The sequence below is a fragment of the Aythya marila genome, assembly GCF_965140915.1.
Source record: "Aythya marila genome assembly, chromosome: 3".
In the NCBI taxonomy this organism is placed as follows: Eukaryota; Metazoa; Chordata; class Aves; order Anseriformes; family Anatidae; genus Aythya; species Aythya marila.
Genome location: NC_139044.1, coordinates 77,697,200 through 77,718,822, shown reverse-complemented (window position 1 = coordinate 77,718,822; position 21,623 = coordinate 77,697,200). Strand labels below are relative to the sequence as shown.

The 21,623-nt window shown below is 36.3% G+C and overlaps 1 protein-coding gene across 17 annotated transcripts in view; it reads left to right on the top strand.

Moving 5' to 3' along the window:
- The first annotated feature begins 5,075 nt into the window (after positions 1-5,075).
- Positions 5,076-21,623, top strand: part of TRDN (triadin) — a 246,932-nt gene continuing 230,384 nt past the window's right edge. For 16 of the 17 annotated variants that reach the window (XM_082757677.1, XM_082757685.1, XM_082757679.1 and 13 more), the window contains exon 1: positions 12,306-12,789. In XM_082757677.1, the coding sequence (XP_082613803.1) occupies positions 12,768-12,789 (22 nt within the window). In that variant the 5' untranslated portion in view covers positions 12,306-12,767. Of the gene's footprint in view, positions 5,177-12,305; positions 12,790-21,623 lie in introns of those variants that run through there. The other variant, XM_082757682.1, reaches the window with a different exon arrangement.

Below are 21,623 nucleotides of genomic sequence, written 5' to 3'. Positions count from 1 at the left end.
ACCAAATCTAGTTCTTTAGTTTTGAGTTTAATGGCCACAAAACACTGGGCTTTCTCTCAACAGTGATCAGGTGTGAGCAGTAGTCATCTGTTGTAACAACCAGTAAAATTGCAATTGCCACTGGAATTCTTCTACTTTAATAACATATAATTAGGGTAGAGGAACAATATACCATATTATGTAGCTGTCAGAACACTCAGACACAGCATTTCTATCACCAATGGCTCATTCTGAACAGCCTCAAAATACGCTCTCTTATTCTCTGAAACATAACTATGGACAATATAAAGAACAATCAATATATATATTTAATTTTGCCCTACTGGTTTTGAATGTAAAAATAGCAGCTTGATTTGAAAGGAAAACCTTTAGAAACTCTTTCAAGACTAAAGTGTTCATACAAATCATTGTGTTAATTATATATCCCAAAAAATATGCAAATAACCCTTTTAGTGGTGAATTAATCAATTTTAATCACTTGAAAAATAGCTTTTAAGTGGTTTTATTTTTTATAAAAATATGTCAAAGTATTTAAAATTCTCATGGTGAGCTTATATTTAATAATCCTGTTTTACTTCCTTTTAGTAGTGACAGATGAGTACTCCCTATGTTATTCTGGTGTTGAGCAACAGACACAGTGGGTGATTGCAGGTGTAAACTTCTTACACTAGGTTCCAGATTCTTGCAAAGGTTTATAAAATAATAGTTTAGATTTCACATCTTAGTGTTTCATTTTAGATGCCTTTGGCAAAACAGCCTAACTAAATGAGATGCATTCAAACAAGGTACTTGACCTCTTCCTTAAAAATGTGGACATAAATTGATGTCTAATCTGAAAGCACAAGAAAAAACAAATCTCAAATCAGCTCATGGGAATGCAGTCGGATAAGAACTTTTCATTTGTAAACTGTTTGACATACCCAGATCAGTTTACTGCTTGTCCCAAAGGTGTATATGTGTCAAATCACTCCTCTGGTGATTAGGAGGAATTAGGCTCTAACTGGTTGAGTTGGATGAGCAAGAGCAAGAGCTCAATTCTAGGTAGTGAGATGACTACTGACCAAACTCTTGACTCCCAAAATTTCCCAGTATTTTGACTTTTATGATTGACATAGCTAGAATCGTACATAACTAGCCAGTCATCACAAGACAATGTCCCTCAGAATGCATGCTGAAAGTGCCAGCAGAAATGTTTGAGTCCTCCCAGCTCATAATTTAACAGCATGCATTATCAAAAGCTCCAACTAGATGTTTAGGCAGAGCTGAAGCAAAGTAACACTTCCCTTGTGGATGTACAGTAACCAAACGCTTATACAGTGGCTACATGAAAAACATGGACATCTAGCCAAGCCCTAAATTAAAAATAAACATTAAAAAAAAATGTTTAGTACAGAATTACTGTGCAAAATTAATCTTAAAAAATCTCTGGAAATATAAGGGTGGTAGGGTGGGGTATTTTGCACACTAATGTTCATTTTCTTCATATCAGTAACAATGTTTAGCTACAGGGCTGACACTCTGTCAGTCTACTAGCTAACATTCTATTGATGAACTATATGACTTTGTACAGTATATTTGTAATGGTCCAGAGAAGTGTAAAACAAACTATTCACGAAATTTACAAAATGAAACTGAAATCTGAGAACCAAGGTCCTGACACAGTTATGGAAATAAAATTCAATTTTGTGGCATGTACAATAAGAATATTCTAGCATTAACAAAAAAGGACAGGAAGGTTTACATATAAATGTAATAGAAATATTATATGTCCTTTTACATTAAGAATACTAAATAAAAAAGGACGACCTTTAAAATGTGTGACTACTATTTATTCATTCATTCATGTATTCCTTCCATAACCTAACTCAATTTGCTATTTTTTGTGTTTACTGAAAGACATTTAGTGAACTGACTGAAAAAAAAAATAATAACTAAAAATAATATTGGCAGTATAATCATATAGTTATGCTTTCAATTAAATTCTTACATTTAAAATTATTTATTTCATATGCAATGCAAGTATAAATGCAATGCAAGTACATGATCTGCATTTTGTTTTTCAATTTCTAGCAGTTCTCACTTGCTTTAACTGAGATCTTTGACAACCAGAAAATTAGGCTCTAACTGATTGGGTTGGATGAGCAAGAGCAAGAGATTCTTTAGTGCAGGACCTCTCCAGTAATGCATGAGCAACAGGTGATATAAAGCTTCTTCAGTCCATGCTGTAGGAGGAAGTGAACTGCTTTCTTCAAAATATTATTTTTACATCATGCATGACTTTTGTCTGATTAATCACTCAGACAACTATGCTTTTAATGGAGTGCATGATTTACTGTGCTGGTACTGTTTCATTGAGGAAGCAGCAGAATAGGAAAACAAGTTCCTTCATGAACTCCTTCTTCAAACAGAGCTGGATAATTACCCGAAATAATTTTCATAGCCAAGTATTCTTCATGTAACATCACACACATATCATGGGACAGGGACACAGTGTGCCATAAATGAAGGAACTAAAATTTGTTTTTCATTGTTTATAATGCCTTTTATTTTTCCTCCAGTGATGATTCAATGCTGGTGTACAAGTGAAGACCGTATTTTAGATGTACCTGGTCACATTACCACTGCCACAGCAGTGACACAGCATATGTTTTTTTTTAGGTAGCAGATTGTATGCAGTTTAGTTCCTTGAGCATTAGATATTGCTTTTCTTAAGGACTCCAGTTAAAATTTTGTAAGATCAATTTCTGCCTTCTTGAAAGGGCTTACATTGTGCCAGACTGGCTAACTTATCCACACCACAGTGTGTGGTGGTTAAAATAAATAGTTCGTCAGAAATCTTTCTGAAATATTTTTGATCTATTTATATGAGATTCTATTCAGGAAGGAGCTCACATGCCTTTGCTTATTCATCCCTGATCAAAAGGAACATTGTGAAGTAATTTGTAAATTGGGTTTTACACCTGAAGGTGGAGATCTGGTAATCTGGAGGAATCCTTTGCACTTAAGACTCAGAAATACCAATAAATGCTGGTGATGAAATCCTAACTGTCCAGCAATGACTGACACAGATGTTATTTTTGCAGATAACAGTCTTATGGCCCATGAAGCATTAGTCATATCTTTTAAATAATTCAAGAGTATATTAATATCTCTCAACTGCCTTGTACTTAAGAGTGACAGGTTGTGCGGTTGACCTCTGGGGGGGGGAGGGGGAAGGAAAAAAAAAAAAGGAAAAAAAAACAACAGGGGAAAAAAAAGAGAAAATAAAGAGAGATTAAAATATATATATATATATTCAAAACATGAGTTTACTTCAGGAACACCAGTTTTAAGTGCCCAATCTTCAACTCCTTTTGATTCAAATGAAAGAGTTGATACAACTTGCATGGCCAGACAAGCCAAAAGATCTTTTGTTCTCCTCCTAATGTGAGTTGACGTAAGTTTCTTATGAAGAAAATAACATGAGTAAATTTGTTTCCTGGGTGACTGGTGTTAGTATGGAGTAGAAGAGCTGAGAAGGTTTCTCCGAGTGATTTAAAAAGACTGAGTATTTAGTCTGCCAGTAGCCTTTCCTGGTAACAGGCAGGGAACTTCTGTATCAAATGAAAGTTTCTTTTTAATGAAGTGCACTGGTTTCGTCTGATATATAAATATTTATTTATTTATTTATTTATTTTCCTAGTAGCTGTATGGTGCTGCATTTTGGACTTAGGGTGAGAACAATGCTGATACCAGGGAGATGTTTCAGTCACTGCCAAGCAATGCTCACAGAGCCAAGGTCTTTCCTGCTCCTGGTGCTGCCCAGCCAGCAAGGAGGCTGGGGGCTCCAGGAGCTGAGAGGGGACGTGGCCAGGACAGCTGGCCCAGGCTGCCCAAAGGGATGTCCCACACCATGTGGCGCTGTGCTGAACAGTTAATATGGCTGGCCAAGGTGGAAGGGACATTGCTTGAGGTCTGGCTAGGTGTTGGCCAGCAGGTGTTGAGCAAAAAAACAAATGTATTTTTTTGCTCAACAAAAACAAAAGGTGTTGAGCAGAAAACAAATGTACTGATGGGGAGAGTGGGGTTGGAAGGACCCATTTGGCAAATGGTGTTAAGAGAGTAAAGTCATGCCGTTTTCAGAGCAGGTCTGTAAGTCAGGCAGCCAAGGAGGGGGAATGGGACTGTATTGCTGCTTGTGTCATGCACCTCCCACTGCCTGATGTCTTCTGCCTCTCTGCATTACCTCCCCCAGGACTGCACAGCATCCAAATTTCAATTGGGCAGGTCTTTGCATTATGGTGGACATAAATGGGATTGTGAACACCAGCTTGAGTTTGGTGATGTGTGAGAAGTGCACGTGCTGGTTAGTTGTTCTTCTGGTCCTGCTTTTGTGCTTTTGATGTGTTGCTGTTGTTGCTACTGCAGCTGGAGCAGAGGGTTGCTTTCCTCACCCGTCATGCTCTGTTTCTTGGCTGTAGAAGAGAAAATATTTTTTGTTGTTACTCTTCAATGTAGTAAATAAGAGTACTGTTACATCTGCCTTCTGCAGAAAGTAAGTAAAACCCTAGTTACTTTCACTCTCTAAAACAAACAAAAAAACACCTTCCCTCTCAATTGTCTGTTACCTAAGTAACAAGAAACACAGCCTCTCCTTCTTCGTCATCAGACAGCACTGTGAGATGGAGTGGAATTTGAAGATCCAGGCTATGGTTGTTTCACAAAAACTTTCACCAGGCACACAGAAGAGCATATGTCCTGGTAACCAAGGAAGTCAAAGGAACAGCAGCTGGTCAGAGGGAAAAATCTTTAGGATGCCAGGGATCCAAAATGGGATTTTATGGCCAAATGCTTATTTCAAATAATGTCTATGAATTTAAAGTCCACAAGTATATATATAATTATTTCCAAGAGCCATAAAATGATCTGAAGTGGAAACCTATATACTGGAGGCCAAATCCCCTTTATGGAGAAACTATCCCTGTCTGGGCTGTTTTAGGGTGGCACTTCACCCTGCAGGGACCAGCTGCCAGCAGCTCCTTGGCAGCTGCAGCCTGTGCCAGCTGTACCAGGGTAGCCCACAATTTCCTCAGGCCCTGGGAATGCAGTCGGGAGCTTCCAAAAGTCCCCAGTGTCCTTGCCTTGCTGTCTGAGACCTGGGGACGCAGCTGAGGACCTTCTGCTCTGTGTCTCTGGGGTAATACTTTTATTTACATTTAAACTGCATTTGGAAAGAGAAATGGTTTGATTGTCCCTTTTGGATCATTGCATTCCTCTGTATTCAGTCTGTCCTTTTCTACTATTTCAGGGAAGCAGGGGGAGGAGCAAGGGAGATACAGCAATTCTATTTGGTATCTGCTTTACAAACAAATATTCTATACAAATCACATTAGAAAGTTGACTTTGGACATATGTTGGAGCTTGGACAGGAATCTCTTGTGATTGACAGTAACAAATGGTGACATACTATTCAAGGAAAATTAGTATGTATCTGCTATGATGAGGGGTAAAAACATTATTGCTTATTTCCCCTTTTAAAAGAACCTGTATTTTTTAGACATAATTTTTTTCAATGTAGTTGCAGCTGACAGCACTGACAAGGTTGAATTTACTAATTCATATCTTCTAATCATACTCTGTAAAGAGGCTAAATTGCCTAATGGAGAAGCTCCCTGTTTTGATTTTCTTTTTAAATAATTATAATAATAATAATGAAATCGGTTCTTCATCTGCAATTCTGACTTTGATCTGCCCAATATTGTAGCTTGAATGAGGGAGAAAGAAGAAACACAAAATAAATTATAGCTATTGTTGAAACAAACATATTTTTCCTTTAAAATACAACATTTTCATAAATCTGGTTGATGTCAGGCAATTTCTTTCCTATGGCTGATAATTGCCAAAAATTTTTTTTATATTTTGTTCTCCTTTCTTCTTTATTCACCTCTCTGCATACTTGTGACAAATAACAGATGCCAGTATTCCTTGAGTATTTTGCATCACAGGTTTTTGTACTGCTGCGTGGGGGGACTGTCTTTGAGGCACACAAAACGTTAAACCCAGCAGCAGCCTTTCACATTTCAGGAGTCAAATAATTATTTTCAGTTGGACATAGTTGTCAATCCACTGCCAGGAGCGTATATCTATCCTATCTGTGGAAATGCACAGCTCAACCAGGTTCTGCTATCCCAAGGAAAACAATGACTTTGGAATAGCAGAAAAAAATGTGGTAAATAAAAGCACAGGAGACACATACTGTCTGCAGGATACTCTTACAATTTTTCAATCATACAATCTTACAGACATATAATCTGTATCAGACATAGGGGGGACATCCTGGAGAAGAAGTCCTTCTTTGCAGGAGAGTACTAAGAAATATATACTATTGTCTGGGCAGATTACCACACTGCTGTTTTATTTCAGTGCTTAGCCTGCAAGTTTGTTCTTATTCACTGCACTAAGATCTTCAGTGTCTCCTTTCAGAAGAGATAGGAAAGAACTAAAATCCAGATGGTCCTGAGATTTTGACTAGAGTTATTTATGAGGTGAATCCTTTGCTAATGTGGCTGAGGGGAGTCTATTCAAGTCTGTTTGTCTAAGAATGTGCAGTATATAACATAACAACATAACATAACACAGCAAACAACATAAAACAATCAGAAGAGGAAGTCACTACATGAAAATAAGATGATATTGCCCATTGGTTGTGGAAGTCAGACTGAGCAAATAGTTTTGAGCAACCCTGATAAGGTTGATATTAGTGAAGATACTTGGAGCTCTAGTTTTGCTTTTAAACAAAACAACTTGCTTTTAAACAAAAATTTGAAAAAGCAGTTATTTAAAAATTAAAGAAAATAAAGGAAAATAAATAAAGAAAAAAATAAAGAAAATAAAGAAAATAAAGGAAAGGAAAGGAAAGGAAAGGAAAGGAAAAGAAAAGAAAAGAAAAGAAAAGAAAAGAAAAGAAAAGAAAAGAAAAGAAAAGAAAAGAAAAGAAAAGAAAAGAAAAGAAAAGAAAAGAAAAGAAAAGAAAAGAAAAGAAAAGAAAAGAAAAGAAAAGAAAAGAAAAGAAAAGAGAAGAAAAATCAGAAGGCATGCAGTCATCTTTCTCCAAAAGAGTATTTTTGACCAGGAAGTACACCAAGCTCATTAGAATATTAGAACAGTTGTCATTCAACATTTCTGACTGAAGTAATTCATCTTATGATAGAGCCAACCCACATCTCTATTAACTTGTTGGCTACTGCTGTGTTCTTAATACAATTAACCTTGGATGTAGCTTTTCCTGAAGAAAAATACCTTTAAAGTGGCATTTTGTTTTAGCATCTTGAAAAGGGTCAGGTATGGGTCCTTCTTAGATATTTTTTCTAAGAAAATAAATAGTTTTTTCTAAGAAAATTTCCAAGATGCAGAAATAAAGCCGCAACTATTGTTATAACATCATACTCATTAAGAATAGAAATAATAAAGTAGATTAAAGGAAAAGACAAAGTGCTAATGTTCATCCAAATGCATCTACGTTGACATGCTGAATAGATGCCCTCCCTGAACTTAGCTCATAGTAACACAGTGCAGCCAGAACAAAGAAAACTGAAAACACACTCCTAAATGAGGATGGCTACTTTAGCCTAATTTCCCTCCACTGTCTCTCTTCTTAGACCAATATCTTGTAATATTCTTGTTTCCTTCTTGTTGTTACATTATTATATTACAATATTCGTTTTGTAATATTCAAGCAGTTTTATAAATGGTGGGCCCTTTTGGATGTTAGAAATGGTTCAGTATTCAATCACACACACAGACTGAAGTTTTTTGTAGATATCAGTGATTTTGTAGTATAATGTCTAAATTGGGAGTATTGTCTATGTTGAAGCAGAATACTCAGCATCACAGATATTTTAGTCTGTACCTGCTGACTTTCTACCATGTTGCTTTGGAGAAATTTCTTTCTGTGAAACCTATGAAATGTCTCTATGAAATGTCTCTTAATGAGCTTGGAGCGCCAAGGTGATGTGACTCCAGGGTGTTTGCCAGCTGTCCCCCACCAAAGGATGATTTCAATCCAGATTATTCTGCCTACAAAGACAGGGCTTCATAAGTGTTCTGCATTTATCTGTCAGTAGTTCAAATTAAATGTAGGACAGGTCTACCACAGAGTTCAAGTAATTGTCTCCTACACATTAAAGAAGGAATTGTTTAAAGGTACTATGTATGCAACTTTCTCATTGAAAAATGATGCAAACTGATTTATCAGATTGTTTAAATTTTATGATTTACGATAATGTTTAAACATGTGGCCAGATTTAATCTATATCAGATGTCATATCTAAATCTTATTTTTTTTTCTGTGTCTGTACTTTGGGTGTACTTTAGTATATTCAAAATAAGTCTAATTTGGTCATCTTGATTCCAAAAATCTAGTAACGGCTATTCATGAAAGGAAAACAGTTATTTCAGAATTTTGCTAACAGTCCATATAAGGTAACAACTACATCTGATCAGGAATTCAAGAGCATCAGAATCTGAATTTGTGCTCCTATTCACACTGAAAAACACAGGGTCTTACCACCAGAGATGAAAGAAAGTCTCACCTGTAAGTAACAGGATTCTTAAATAAAACAAACAAAATAAAACAGCAAAACACAAAACAACAAAAACAGCTGATGTGCCGAACAAATATTAGTATTTAGTAACACTTAGCATTAGTATTAGTATTAGTAACACTTGAATCCTCTATTTGCTTCTGCATTTGTCTACACTATTCACCAGATTTGGTACCATTCACCCTCTCCCTAGCTTTATACTTTCATCCTATATTTAGTTCTTATCAGTTGATTGCTGAATATTTCTGATAACAACATGCTATCAGGATTTATCAGATACGAGATATATGGGAAGTAAGCTTAAGTATCCTTTCCTTGACCCTGCTGTGTTACTAAACGTGCACTGAGATATAAAATCTTTTTTTTTTTTTTTCTTGGTTTGATTTTTTAGGACTGAACTCTGAGAATTCCTCAGTAGTGTATTAGAAGACAAACTCAAATATTGTTCTGCATTTTCTTTTTGAGGTTTACTGTTTCTCAAATGCTTCCCTGAATCAGTATGAAAGTCTCCTCTCATCATTCCCTAATTCAATATGATGTATTGTCTTCCTCTATTCCCTTTGTAATAATATCAGTGTGGCAACCCAGGAATCATCTGCTACTTTGACTATATGAACAACACAACTTTTTCCAACCTAGGTTATTAAGTATTTTTCTGATTCTGTAATTCATCTAAAAGAATGAATCTGTGAAGTAGTAAACCTCGGACTATTCCAAAAATAAAAAAAAAAAATACTGATTTTCTTTGATTCTTTAGTTAGGACTCTCACTGAAATGTACATTATCTGAGATCAAGACAAGTGGCAGACATCTGTGGCAGCATACTTCTCTTACTTCTCCCCTGCTCATAAGTGTTATTTTTTTCTCTACCCAGGCAGCTATAAACAGAAGCTTCCTTTTATTTTCTTTGACATGGACTTGAGTTTTGCACAAATCTCATGAGATGAATAACCTGCTGTTATAACATCCCTCCATCACCACTGAACCTGAGACCTGACCCTGGGACAGTTCTTTTACCGTGTAGCCTCTGTGAGGGAGTACCTATGGATAACTTGGGCCAAGAGCATTTTCTTCTTGTGCCTGAGACATGAAAGGAAGAAAATAAGGAGAAATTGTGTGATTCCAGGTTTGGATATTACCTTTAAGAAATAAAGTAGTTTCATATTTTCCATTTTTGTTTAAAAATGGTTTAAAATTTGAACAAGGAGGGAGAAAGAGTATTTTACAAAAGGAGATGTCATATCGAGTTATGCAGGTTTAGGTCAGGTGCAATATGTAGGCTAGGTCAGGTAATTAACCTTTTCTTTGTGTGATGAAAAGTTATACAGACTTTTTGCTGTGCTTCTGCATAATGTGGATTTCACAGATTAGCATAGAAGAAACTCCTAAACTTGAGCTAAACTTCAGATCTTAACAAAATTTTTAACAACTCCTAAGCTTAATTTTGAGGATTTCTCTTGTTCAGCTTCCTAAAGAAGAAAAAGAAGAAATACAATTTTTTCTATAATTTTCAGATGGTGATGTCCATGGTTCATGTCACACACAAAACCAGAACTTTATTTACATTCATTCTGTGTTTGTTTGTTTTTTCTTTTTTTTTTTTTCCAGTGTTGTATTTATTGGAGATTATTAATACAGTCATTATCTCCAATAAATATGACACCCAGCTTCCTTGACTTTGATCCCCTTAGAGGCAGCAATCATATAATTTCCAATACTATTGCCGAGAGCTATACTTTTGTGCATATGACAGCTTTAGCCTGCTTCCAGAGTGAATGTTTTTCATCCAAGCAGTTCTCTTTCTGACCACTGGGCTGATGTTGTGTAAAATTGATTTCCAGCTGGATTCTCTCACTTCCTCTGCTCTTATATTTTGGTTTGAGAATATCAGCTTATGATTGAGAGGTGAGCAAAAAATAGCAGCAAAGGAAGTAAGGCATGGAGGCGAGAGGGCAGGTGGTAGAAGCTGAAATGGAATCAGTGAGGGACAGATAACATATACAGTTGTACAAAGTGTATATGCCTGGATATATTCCACATTCTCAGGATCTTATTACATAAAACAAAGACAAAATTCAGTATGAACATTTTCCCCAGTTCTCTCTTCTTGCATACCCTAACTGAGCCTTTATTATTTTATTTCATTTGAATGGTAATACAAGTGGAAGCAATCCTAAATTAACAATAGCTTCTCAATCATGATCAATTGAATAATCAATTAGCTCTGTGCTTGGTGTATTCAGCTGAGGAAATATTCTTCACATCTCATGCAAGTAGTATATCTGTCGAAATACAAGTGATCCAAAATATTTAATTGTTCATGTAAAATGGAACTGCTCCAGCAGAAGAAAGAGAAATAATTAAGAATGACAAGGTCTTTGCTCCTATGCCATGTATCCTAGTACACTTTACTAACCACTGAACTACTGTGGGTTGCTGTTCTGGTGATGTGAATGTGATTCCACAGAACATTTAGGTGTTCATAAAAAGAAAAAAAAAAAAAAAAACACTTTTTGAAGGAATATGTTGTCTAGAATCTTTTCATCAGCCTTAGTGAGGAGGATTTTCTGAAGGACAGTCTAAGACAGTCTAAGCAGTAAGGGAGGACGAGGAGGATGATGACAAAAGCACTGAATAGCAGGCATCAAGTAATCAAAACTTTGTGTAAAAAAATGTGGCCAGGAGAGCTGAAGAAGAAAAAAGATAGAGCAGTGACTCTAAACTTTGTCTAGCAAATGACTAACATTTTCAGACACGTGACAACTCTGAAGCGTTTCAGAGCAAAAGGAAGAAAAAATCCCAATGATGACTGTAAACCTCTGTTCAGTTCAGTGTGCCTTCACTTCTGCATCTTGTGCACTGGATAAACAGATTCCTTTCCTTATATTTTGCCACAGAGCCAGGTGCTTATATCTCCTGGTGGGAAGATGAGAAGTGCAAATGCCAGCCCGTGTAGCAAAGAAGAGCTGACTATAGGTTCCTAGTAAGAACTGTTTAAGATGGTTTCTGATTTCATGTGACTATGACATTTATGTAGAGGCATGCTGGCTTGAGGTTATTTTTCTGCTAATTTCACTTTCAAGCTCTTGCCCACATACATAATTTCACAGCTGTGAAATTGTAAGCAATGCAATGCATATATTGTTTTTTGTTTTTGTTTTTGTTTTTTTAACTATTCTTATTTAAATTGTTAATATTGTATTCCTTTAAATTGTTTTTAAAAGTCTATTTATTTTCAGCGTTATAAAAACTTGCTTGAATTTAGTTCAGAAAATCTGTGATTGTAATATTTTCTCTGAATCAGACCTCTGAAAAATCTATCCTGTTTAATACTTTTGCATATTACCTTAATGAATTTGCAGCATATAAGCTATTTATACTCTCGATGTTGTTCTGTGATACTTAGATGAATTTCAAAGGTATGCACATAATGATGACAGCAAATCAAGAGAGGTCCAAAAACCGAAAAACAGAAAAGTTACCAATTTCATAAGTTTAAAGTAGTGTCTTTATTGGCTCTGTGACTGTGACTAAGAATCAAAGTGTAGAAAATCACCTAAATTTACCCTCCCCCTTAGGCAGCAGTAAGCTTCATAGGACCTTCCCCAAACCAAATAAGGCCAGGAAGAATGTGCTAAGCACTAAGTGAGCTAAGAATAAAGTTGAGCTAGGGTGGATAAGGTTTCTTTGAACTCTATATTTCATGTTTCCTGACATACCCCCCCCAAAGAACTGTAATTATGTTAGCAAGGCTGCAGGAGCGTTAAACAGCTTTTTCCCTGTTCTTTTGCTTTTTGCTGCCCTTCTATGCCTTCCTGTCCTGATTAGAAATGGTTCTTTTTATTTTGTGTTTGTCATGTGCATGGTTCTTAGGATATTAGAGAAAACATGCTGAAGACTAACTGTGAGGCATGGCTATTTTTATTAGAAGCTGATACTTTAGACTGAGCTTTAAGTATTGCCTCTGGAAGGCCTGAGGTTGCTTGGGGAGGGCAGGAGTCTCCAGAGGAAAGAGAAAGTTCAGAGGGGCACAAAAGAAGAAGGAATAAAATTAGAAAAAGCAGAGGACCTCCCTCGTGCTCATTCTGAAGCTCCTGTAAAATCCAGAAACCCAGAAGTATTATCTAATCTGCCAGAGTACATATTGACCTTTTTAACAGAGTGATTCTTACCATCATCATCATCATGGCTGAGACTGCAGCAGAAGGTACAGTAACTATTTTTGAATATAATTAACCAAAAATGATATGTACTTTGACAGTGTAATTGAGCTGGTGTGTCAATATGATTTATTTTTCATAGAATACAACAGGTTCACTCTGGGATCATTTAATCTGTTTATTGGTTTGTTTTCTTTTCTTTCACGTCTTTTTTTTTTTTCTTTTTTTTTTTTTCTTTTTCCCCTTTTTCAGTTTTTACCAGTTTAAAAACTTTTTCAAAGTTTTTACCAGTTACAGAAGCAAAATCTCTGTGCACCTCTAAAAATAGCATTAGTCTTATATGCAGAGCAGCTCCATTGGAGTTGTACAAGAAGGGGGAAAGCCTGAATGCCAGGTGTTTCCACCCTACCCTTATTCAAGTAAACTTCTAAAAGAGTTGGTGAAATTTGTGTTGAAATAAGTATGCTTGAACTAGTCATGAAAGAATGAAAGTGAATTGTATTAACCAGTAAATGTATATCCAAAAATATGAATATTTCATGTACTTTAATATTTCCTGACCATTCATATTTAAATAACATTTTAGATGCGTAGCAATATTTTATCAACTACAATGAGACAGGGTCTATATTTAAAATGCAACCTTCTTTAATGTTGATTTTTTTAGTTGAATTTCATTCCTTTTTTAATTTTTCCTGAGTGTAAATTACTCCGCTATTTATCTATTTAATCTATTATATTTATCTATTAACTATTTAATAATTAAATAATTAAAATAAACAAACAAAATCTAAAGGATTTTAAAACACTCTTCTTAGAGTTATTTTTGTTCTACTTGTCAAGTTTATGTGCATTTCAGTGTATGAAAGTTGTACTTTTCATCTTCCATTTTTTTTTACTAATATTTGTAAGAGGATGTGCATTAAGCAATATTAGAGAGTGAACCGAATTAACTTCTAAATGATTCATGTTTAGACTATTCCAAACTGCACAATTCTTGCCTGATATCTGGTTAACCACAGCAAGGAGATAATGCAGGGATGTTTTTATGGTAACCAATTGAATGGATCTATAAACAGTTTCTGGCTGCAAATACTGCCAAAACAGGTGGGTCAGCATGACAGCCCTAATCTGAATGGTAGCACTAGTTTATTCGGATAACTTTAAAAAGATATGTTGGAAACATTGGTTACTTTGTAGGTGTTACCAGGATATCTGTGAAATTGTATTTGCTTTCCAAAATGTGTTCATTAACAACTTCAGTGTTAGAGGAGTGGTATGGAAATACTTATGAGGTACTTCAGGTGAAACAAAGCAAAAAATATCAAGATTTTTTGTTTGAAATTAATAGGAAACATAAAAAACTTTTCAGTCTGTAACTAACTTTTCAATCCTTTAGCTAATCAGAGAAAGAAGATAAAAGGCCCCTAAAATAAAGATAAAACACAGGGTCTGAAAATGTTTTTACAGTGCTTACAGGTGCTTCTTGGCTATTGCAGTGTGTGTCTGTTTTGTTTTTGTCTGTGTAAAGCAGTAGAGTTCAAGTGACAAGGGGCATCAGTCAGTTCCACAGTACCTGACCTTCAGCAGGACAGGTAAATTAACCAAAGAATAGTTTTTATTTTTTTTTATTTTATTTTTATTTTTTTATATATATATTTGGACTTACTTTGACTGGATGATTTTTAAACTTGATCCATGAGATGGAAATTTTACTCATGGCAGAAAACTAAGAATTAGCCTGGGGCTAATGTTTCACTGCAGTTTATTTTCCTCTGGGGCTACTGCTGGCAATCAGAAGGCAGTCTAAAAGTTCAGGTCTAAACTTCAGCAACTTATGGTTTGGACAAATAAAAATAAATTAAAATTAAAATTCATCTTCATACAATGCCTTATTTATTTATTTATCTATCTATTTAGTTATTTATTTTCATGCTACATTCCAGTCTATAATTTGCAGAGATCTTAATGACTTTACTAGGTTTAAACTGCTTGTTCCACGTTGTCTGTATTCTTACTTCTTTTTTATGCTGTCAGCCACATCTCAGCTAGAGTGACAGGCTCTTTGCCCCCCAGGGTACCACACCAAGATGCTGACATGAGAACAGCATGGCATGGCAGCGACATGGCTCAACATGGCTGCTGGTTTAGGGGGATGGTCTAGCCATGGCAGACTTATACCTTTGCTGCACATCTCAGGAATCTTATTCTGACAACCCACAACAATACCATGTTCTATGGTAGGCAGATGCATGGATCTGTTGGGGTGTTCTTTCAGGTCAGTATCACTATAATGACAATAACACAAAAGAGTTTTAAAATATAGCCACCAAGCAATGACTATTTGAATTGAAAGTCGCATAAGGAGATATGTGAGGACAGCAGTTTATAAATGTCCTGAGAAAGCTGGCAGGACCTAGGTCTCCTGCTGGTAAAAATTTAGGAGAAGATTCCAAAGGATTATCTTCAGCAACCTCATATTACATGTAACTGCAGCCACGGAATTGCACTATTAAAATGTGGAAATCCTTAAAACAGTATACAGAATAAAGCTCAGTAGTGTTAGTAAGTACTTTGACTTTGCAACACTCTCAGGAAATTTATTTACTACTAATATTTTGGCTGCTACTGAGAATTCTGTAAATGTCAGGAACTTTGCCATGACCACTTAAGAGCTTGCCTAGAAAGCCACATGTATCTTAACTATTCTACTCTGCTGTGTTTATGAACATAAGGATTGGACTGGACCCCATGGCACATGCAGTTAGACCTGCCACCACTGAAATATGAATACAAAAACCTGGCATCTCTGAGAAATGGCTTCTACCAATGTACAGCTTAATCTGTATGTGCACAATAGCTGCAGCAGCTGCCTTATAATTGGTCCTTTCTAGCCCAATCTACAGCAGGTCACAGAGCAAGGCTGATGGCTGTCCCCTGGCATTTTATTCTCCCACGCACAGAAGAATGAGCAGAGACTTAGAAGCATGCAGAGCCACTACCTGCTGCAATGCACCGGAGACTGTGCACTGATCTAATACAGGGAGGTGAGAAGAGCAGAAAGACAAGGTTTCTCTGCCAGCTGTTTGTCTGCCACAACTTATTTCCCCAGTGGAGCAAGAGAGAAGCACACATCGAACAGAAATGTGACAATGAGTCACAGTTTGGTCCTTATTTTGTTGCTGAGAGCTATGCAACTAAGCATTTCCTCTTTCTTGGAGCAGGCTGCGAGGAAACAGGCAAGCCCTGAGGCTACATGCAGCTCATCAGTGACAAACTCCAAATTAGCTTCTGGATTTCAGTTCTTTTCTCCAGCTGTTTGATATCTATGGAAAGTTTAAAGATGTAAAATGTTTCAAAAGGCAGATTTAATGTGATCTGTATGCTCGATGATTAATATGCATGAAACCTGATAATGTATGAGAAATAACACACAAGAGCCAGAGGGTAAAATCATAAAGACTTCATAAGTGCAATGGCCAGAAGCTAACAGCAGTCTTCAGTAGGTAAAAAGTTTAGCAAAGTCACAGTACCAGCAAGAGGGAGATAGGTGTTTCTCATGGTAATTAATGAATTACTGCTGACTACAAAAAGAGCCAACATGAATAAATTAGGCTAGATTATTCATTTTAATGGCTAAAGTCAGGTGAGGTTTTTCCTAGTCTTTGGTTAGACTGTTAGTTAATCATTGTGTTAGGAGATTTCTATAGAATTTATTTCTAATAAGAGAATTTCCAGTATCAAAAGGTATCACCTTTTTTCTGGCTTCAAGTGTTGATGAGGAAGCAGATAGCATACCTTTTGCTGGTGGTGAAGGAAAAATGGACAATTTTGGCAATGATTTTTTTTGAAGAAGTCAGTCTCCTCTCTCTCAAAAGAACCAGGTAAACTCAACAGCTGGAAACAAAAAGTCATGAAATCCAGGAAAGCCTGTAAAAAAAAGTAAAACTTCTGTGGTAACTGAAGTTATAAATTCTCATTAAAATTCTACAAAACTTAGATTTCTCCCTGCCTATGTCATGGACTCCTGAGCTGGTTGGTTTGGCTTACAGCCAGGGTACATTCTTGTAGTCTGCTGAGTCAAACACAAATGTGAACAAATTTTTAACCTAAATATTGGGTTTAATAATTAGTGGGCATTGTTAGGCACAATATCCATGCGTGCTTACTTGGTACAGAGAAACTCAAATATATCTTTATCTTAGGTACCTTATGCTGATTCCAAAATGAAACAAATGGAACCAGTCAGATTCTCAGAAGTGCCAATCAGGTAGCTAATCCTAGGGAAAAAAAAAAAAATCTAGTCTTTAAATGTGTTCAGTACTTTGTCTATAATGTAAACACCAAGTAATATTCACGCTGCTTTGTCTGCCAAAATTAAGCCTTCAAAATCTGAGCTTTGCTCTGGAAAGCAGAGGTTAGTTTAGGTTAAAACACATTTCATAGTGCAAGTCTGGCATCAGTGCAGGACACAGAGGACAAAGAAACCAGAGTTGCCCCCTTTGAGGAAGGTCAGGGAATGGAGAAGCTTTCCTTTTTGTTTTGATGCTAACATTGGCTGGTTTCTGCTCTGTTTAAGCAGATTGAACTAGTGCTCATTTTACCAGCTTAAAAGATATTTAAAGCAATAAAGGGTGGATTGTTTTAAATCACAATGATTGAAAAACCTTTTAAATCACCAATTTTAATCATGATTTAAATCAGCAAACAAGAAACCTGGTTTTGAAAACAGCAATTTTAATCTTATTTTTTCATATGTTGTCCAGGAATAAAGAATGGAAAACAGAGACTGATTCCTAGATTACTAGTTCTGGTCACTCTATACAGCTTTTCTCATAACTCTGTGCCTTTTACTCTTAGAGGGAAAGAGAACATAAATATTTATCTATTAAACAGATCTATACTTAAGGAGACATTTAACCATGTTCTTAATCTTTACTTTTTTGTTTGTTTGTTTGTTTGTTTGTTTTAATGATAGAAAATGTTGAATTTCTTTCTTCCTAAATAATGGTTTTATTTTTACTTGTGATATCCATCAAGCTTCATTATGATGGAAGTTGGAATTCAATTATAATGGTACAAACCTAGAATTTTAAAACTATTTATTTGTGTACTATAAATATATATTATATATATGAGAAGTTAATTTTAAATTGAGCATGCTTTGATAAGCTAAATGTTTTATTAAACAAATATAGTATTATTTGTAATTTAGTTTCCAGCCACTGCATCCTACAAGAATATATGATAGAGCTCATTTTCTTTCACACAATATTTATTCAAAAATCAGAGAAAGAAAACTTTTTTTTTTTAACTAGTTACTTTTTTTTAACTTAGAATAAGATAATAATTGAGTTTAAACAGTTAAATAAACTGAAATGAAGAAAAAATTCTTTGTATTTACAAAAAAGTAATATTCTCAAATAAAGAGAGTAGCTTTATTTGGCTCTGGTCTGCTTAGCTAGTGATTTATGGCAGCTCAGTGATTTATTTAACCTTATTCACAGCTTTGATCACAGGTTTGATCATAGCTTTGCATTTAACTAAAATGTTACCATTGGTACTTTCTAATTCCTTACCACAGGTTTTCTTAATTTCATATTTTATTTTTAAAAATATTTAAGGAAAACTTCAGTTTGTGATTCAGAAAGAACTAACTCTTATATTCCCTTCCTTCTCAGAGTTCAGAATCATTTGAGTAGGGCTTGTAAAAAGAACTATTGCATATGAATACTGAAATATCTTCAGTAGTTGCAGATGAATAGATAGTTGTAAAACAGCAAACAATGGTTCCATATTCTAAGATCAGACTGATATACGGGAACACGATGTAGATAATGGGATCTGAACTGTAAAGTCAACACACCTAAAGACTTAAAGCTATGGACAGCTGGCTATACTTCCAATCCATTTGATCCTACTGTCATGTTCTTTTGGCAGCTTTACACATTTTCATTTGAAATTATTATTTCATATTTTAGTCTTAGCCCTGTGTCTTTATATAAATCGTTGGTGCATTGAGACATGACTGTTCAGGCTTTAGATCCTTAAGTGGGAATTTGTTTAAGCAGCAGGTGGTCAAAAGGGAGCAGTAAGATTTAGGATCTAGATTCATTCCTAATAAGTGTCTGCAGTGCAGTTGCTTTATGTAAATAAGTCTACTTCAGGAATTATACAACAAGTACTTGGCTACAAGATATTTGACTAATATTAGAGAGAGAATGACACTAAATGACACTGCCACCATGCCTTGTCCCATATTCCATTCCTTTCTTCATAGCCTCTAATACTTTTTTTTTTTTTTTCTTCTCTGTAATAGAGTTTTAATTTTTCTCTTTCTCATCTCCTACCTTTTCTAAGATCCAGTATATAATACTTCAAGCAATATGCAGGTGATGTAAATCTGTTCCCTTCTGTAATCAGAAGACCATAGTAAAGCATACAGTAAGCAACTACAGTATTCTTCAGACTCATTAGATTTTGAGGAAAAGAGCCGAGCTAACAAAACAGCAACCTTGTAGCTCCCTCTACCTCACTATGTAAGGTAGAGAGGCAGAGGAGGTTAAGTAGCCTCCTTTTATTTTTTGCTGTTGTTGTTTTGTTTGTTTGTTTTCTTTTGCCTATTTTTTTTTTTTTAATTCAAAACTGTCTCCTATACTTTTCAGTCAAATTAGTTCAGTTTCTCAGATCATGATCAGTGCTGGGTTTTGCTCTAAGAAATCAGATTGAAAAAGCTGCGGTTTTAAGTCCTGAATAAGCCCCACTTGAGTCCTTGTGGCTGACTTGGGCTTTTTTTAGAATCAGTCTTACAGCACAGAGTTTGTCTCTGGCCTGAAACTTCTGCTCAGTGCCATGCAAAGGCATTTTCCATAAGAAAGGAAGATATAAAATGCCAAGCATTGAAAAACTTTCTCACTGGAGAAGTATCCTCTTTCTATCTCTAAAGATAGTTTAAAAAAATCCTTTACAAATATGTAATGAGTAAAACCTGCTACTCCCTGTACATGCTTATGTTCTCACAACTTCAAAAGCACCTCTGTACCTTTGCCTGGAGTCAAATTGTCAAAGGTACAATGAATGTAAGCCTTTGTAGCCTCTTTGGTATGTAAATTTTTTCTTATATTCCATTATGAAGATTTAAGTTGTGGTTCTCTGCATGTCAGGAAGGCTAAATCTTGTTTCAGTCTCTTCTAAGAGGTTATTCACAATTGATACAATTACCATAAATATAGTTTTCTGGTAACTATTTTACTGTTTTTAAAGACATAATTTCACACATTATTCAAATGTTAAGATACTCATTATGCTTTGACCTTTTCCTCCTATGTCAGGTAGGACCTTAGTTTTGGCTTCAGGTTTACCAGTGTAATTCCTACTGAAGTTAACTGAAGAGGTACATGAGCACATATATTACAACTTATCATCCCAAAAAGGCAACATCACATATATGATATGTTGTGTCAGTCTATAAACTTTTCACAGTTTTCTAACTTTAATATTTAAACTGTAACTGCAACTTGAAATTAGCATAATTCCAATCTTTTCTTTCTCTTTCTTTCTTTCTTTCTTTCTTTCTTTCTTTCTTTCTTTCTTTCTTTCTTTCTTTCTTTCTTTCTTTCTTTCTTTCTTTCTTTCTTTCTTTCTTTTTCTTTCTGTCTTTCTGTCTTTCTGTCTTTCTTTCTGTCTTTCTGTCTTTTCTTTCTTTTTCTTTCTTTCTTTCTTTCTTTCTTTCTTTCTTTCTTTCTTTCTTTCTTTCTTTCTTTCTTTCTTTCTTTCTTTCTTTCTTTCTTTCTTTCTTTTTCCTTCCTCCCTTCCTCCCTTCCTCCCTTCCTCCCTTCCTCCCTTCCTCCCTTCCTCCCTTCCTCCCTCCCTTCCTCCCTTCCTCCCTTCCTCCCTTCCTCCCTTCCTCCCTCCCTCCCTCCCTTCCTTCCTTCCTCCCTTCCTCCCTCCCTCCCTTCCTTCCTTCCTTCCTTCCTTCCTTCCTTCCTTCCTTCCTTCCTTCCTTCCTTCCTTCCTTCCTTCCTTCCTTCCTTCCTTCCTTCCTTCCTTCCTTCCTTCCTTCCTTCCTTCCTCTCCTCTCCTCTCCTCTCCTCTCCTCTCCTCTCCTCTCCTCTCCTCTCCTCTCCTCTCCTCTCCTCTCCTCTCCTCTCCTCTCCTCTCCTCTCCTCTCCTCTCCTCTCCTCTCCTCTCCTCTCCTCTCCTCTCCAAGGAAAACTTCAAATCTTCCTCTTCCTAGAGATTTTATTGTGTCGTCATTCATGGACAGGAATAAAAAATGTGATCATTTCACAAGGAGATATCCAAATTTAGACTCACACCCTTAAACATTTACTGACATTATTATTATTATTATTATACATTAGAAATATTATTATACCACTAATCATAGCAAAACATCCCTGATAGAGATTGAATGTGACCCCTGTTTCCATGGCACACCTATGTGACTGGATGTGACTACATTGTGTCACCTGGAGGAGGACCACTATATACACTTCCCTTCCCTTCCCTTCCCTTCCCTTCCCTTCCCTTCCCTTCCCTTCCCTTCCCTTCCCTTCCCTTCCCTTCCCTTCCCTTCCCTTCCCTTCCCTTCCCTTCCCTTCCCTTCCCTTCCCTTCCCTTCCCTTCCCTTCCCTTCCCTTCCCTTCCCTTCCCTTCCCTTCCCTTCCCTTCCCTTCCCTTCCCTTCCCTTCCCTTCCCTTCCCTTCCCTTCCCTTCCCTTCCCTTCCCTTCCCTTCCCTTTCCCTCCCTTCCCTTCCCCTTCCCCTTCCCCTTCCCCTTCCCCTTCCCCTTCCCCTTCCCCTTCCCCTTCCCCTTCCCCTTCCCCTTCCCCTTCCCCTTCCCCTTCCCCTTCCCCTTCCCCTTCCCCTTCCCCTTCCCC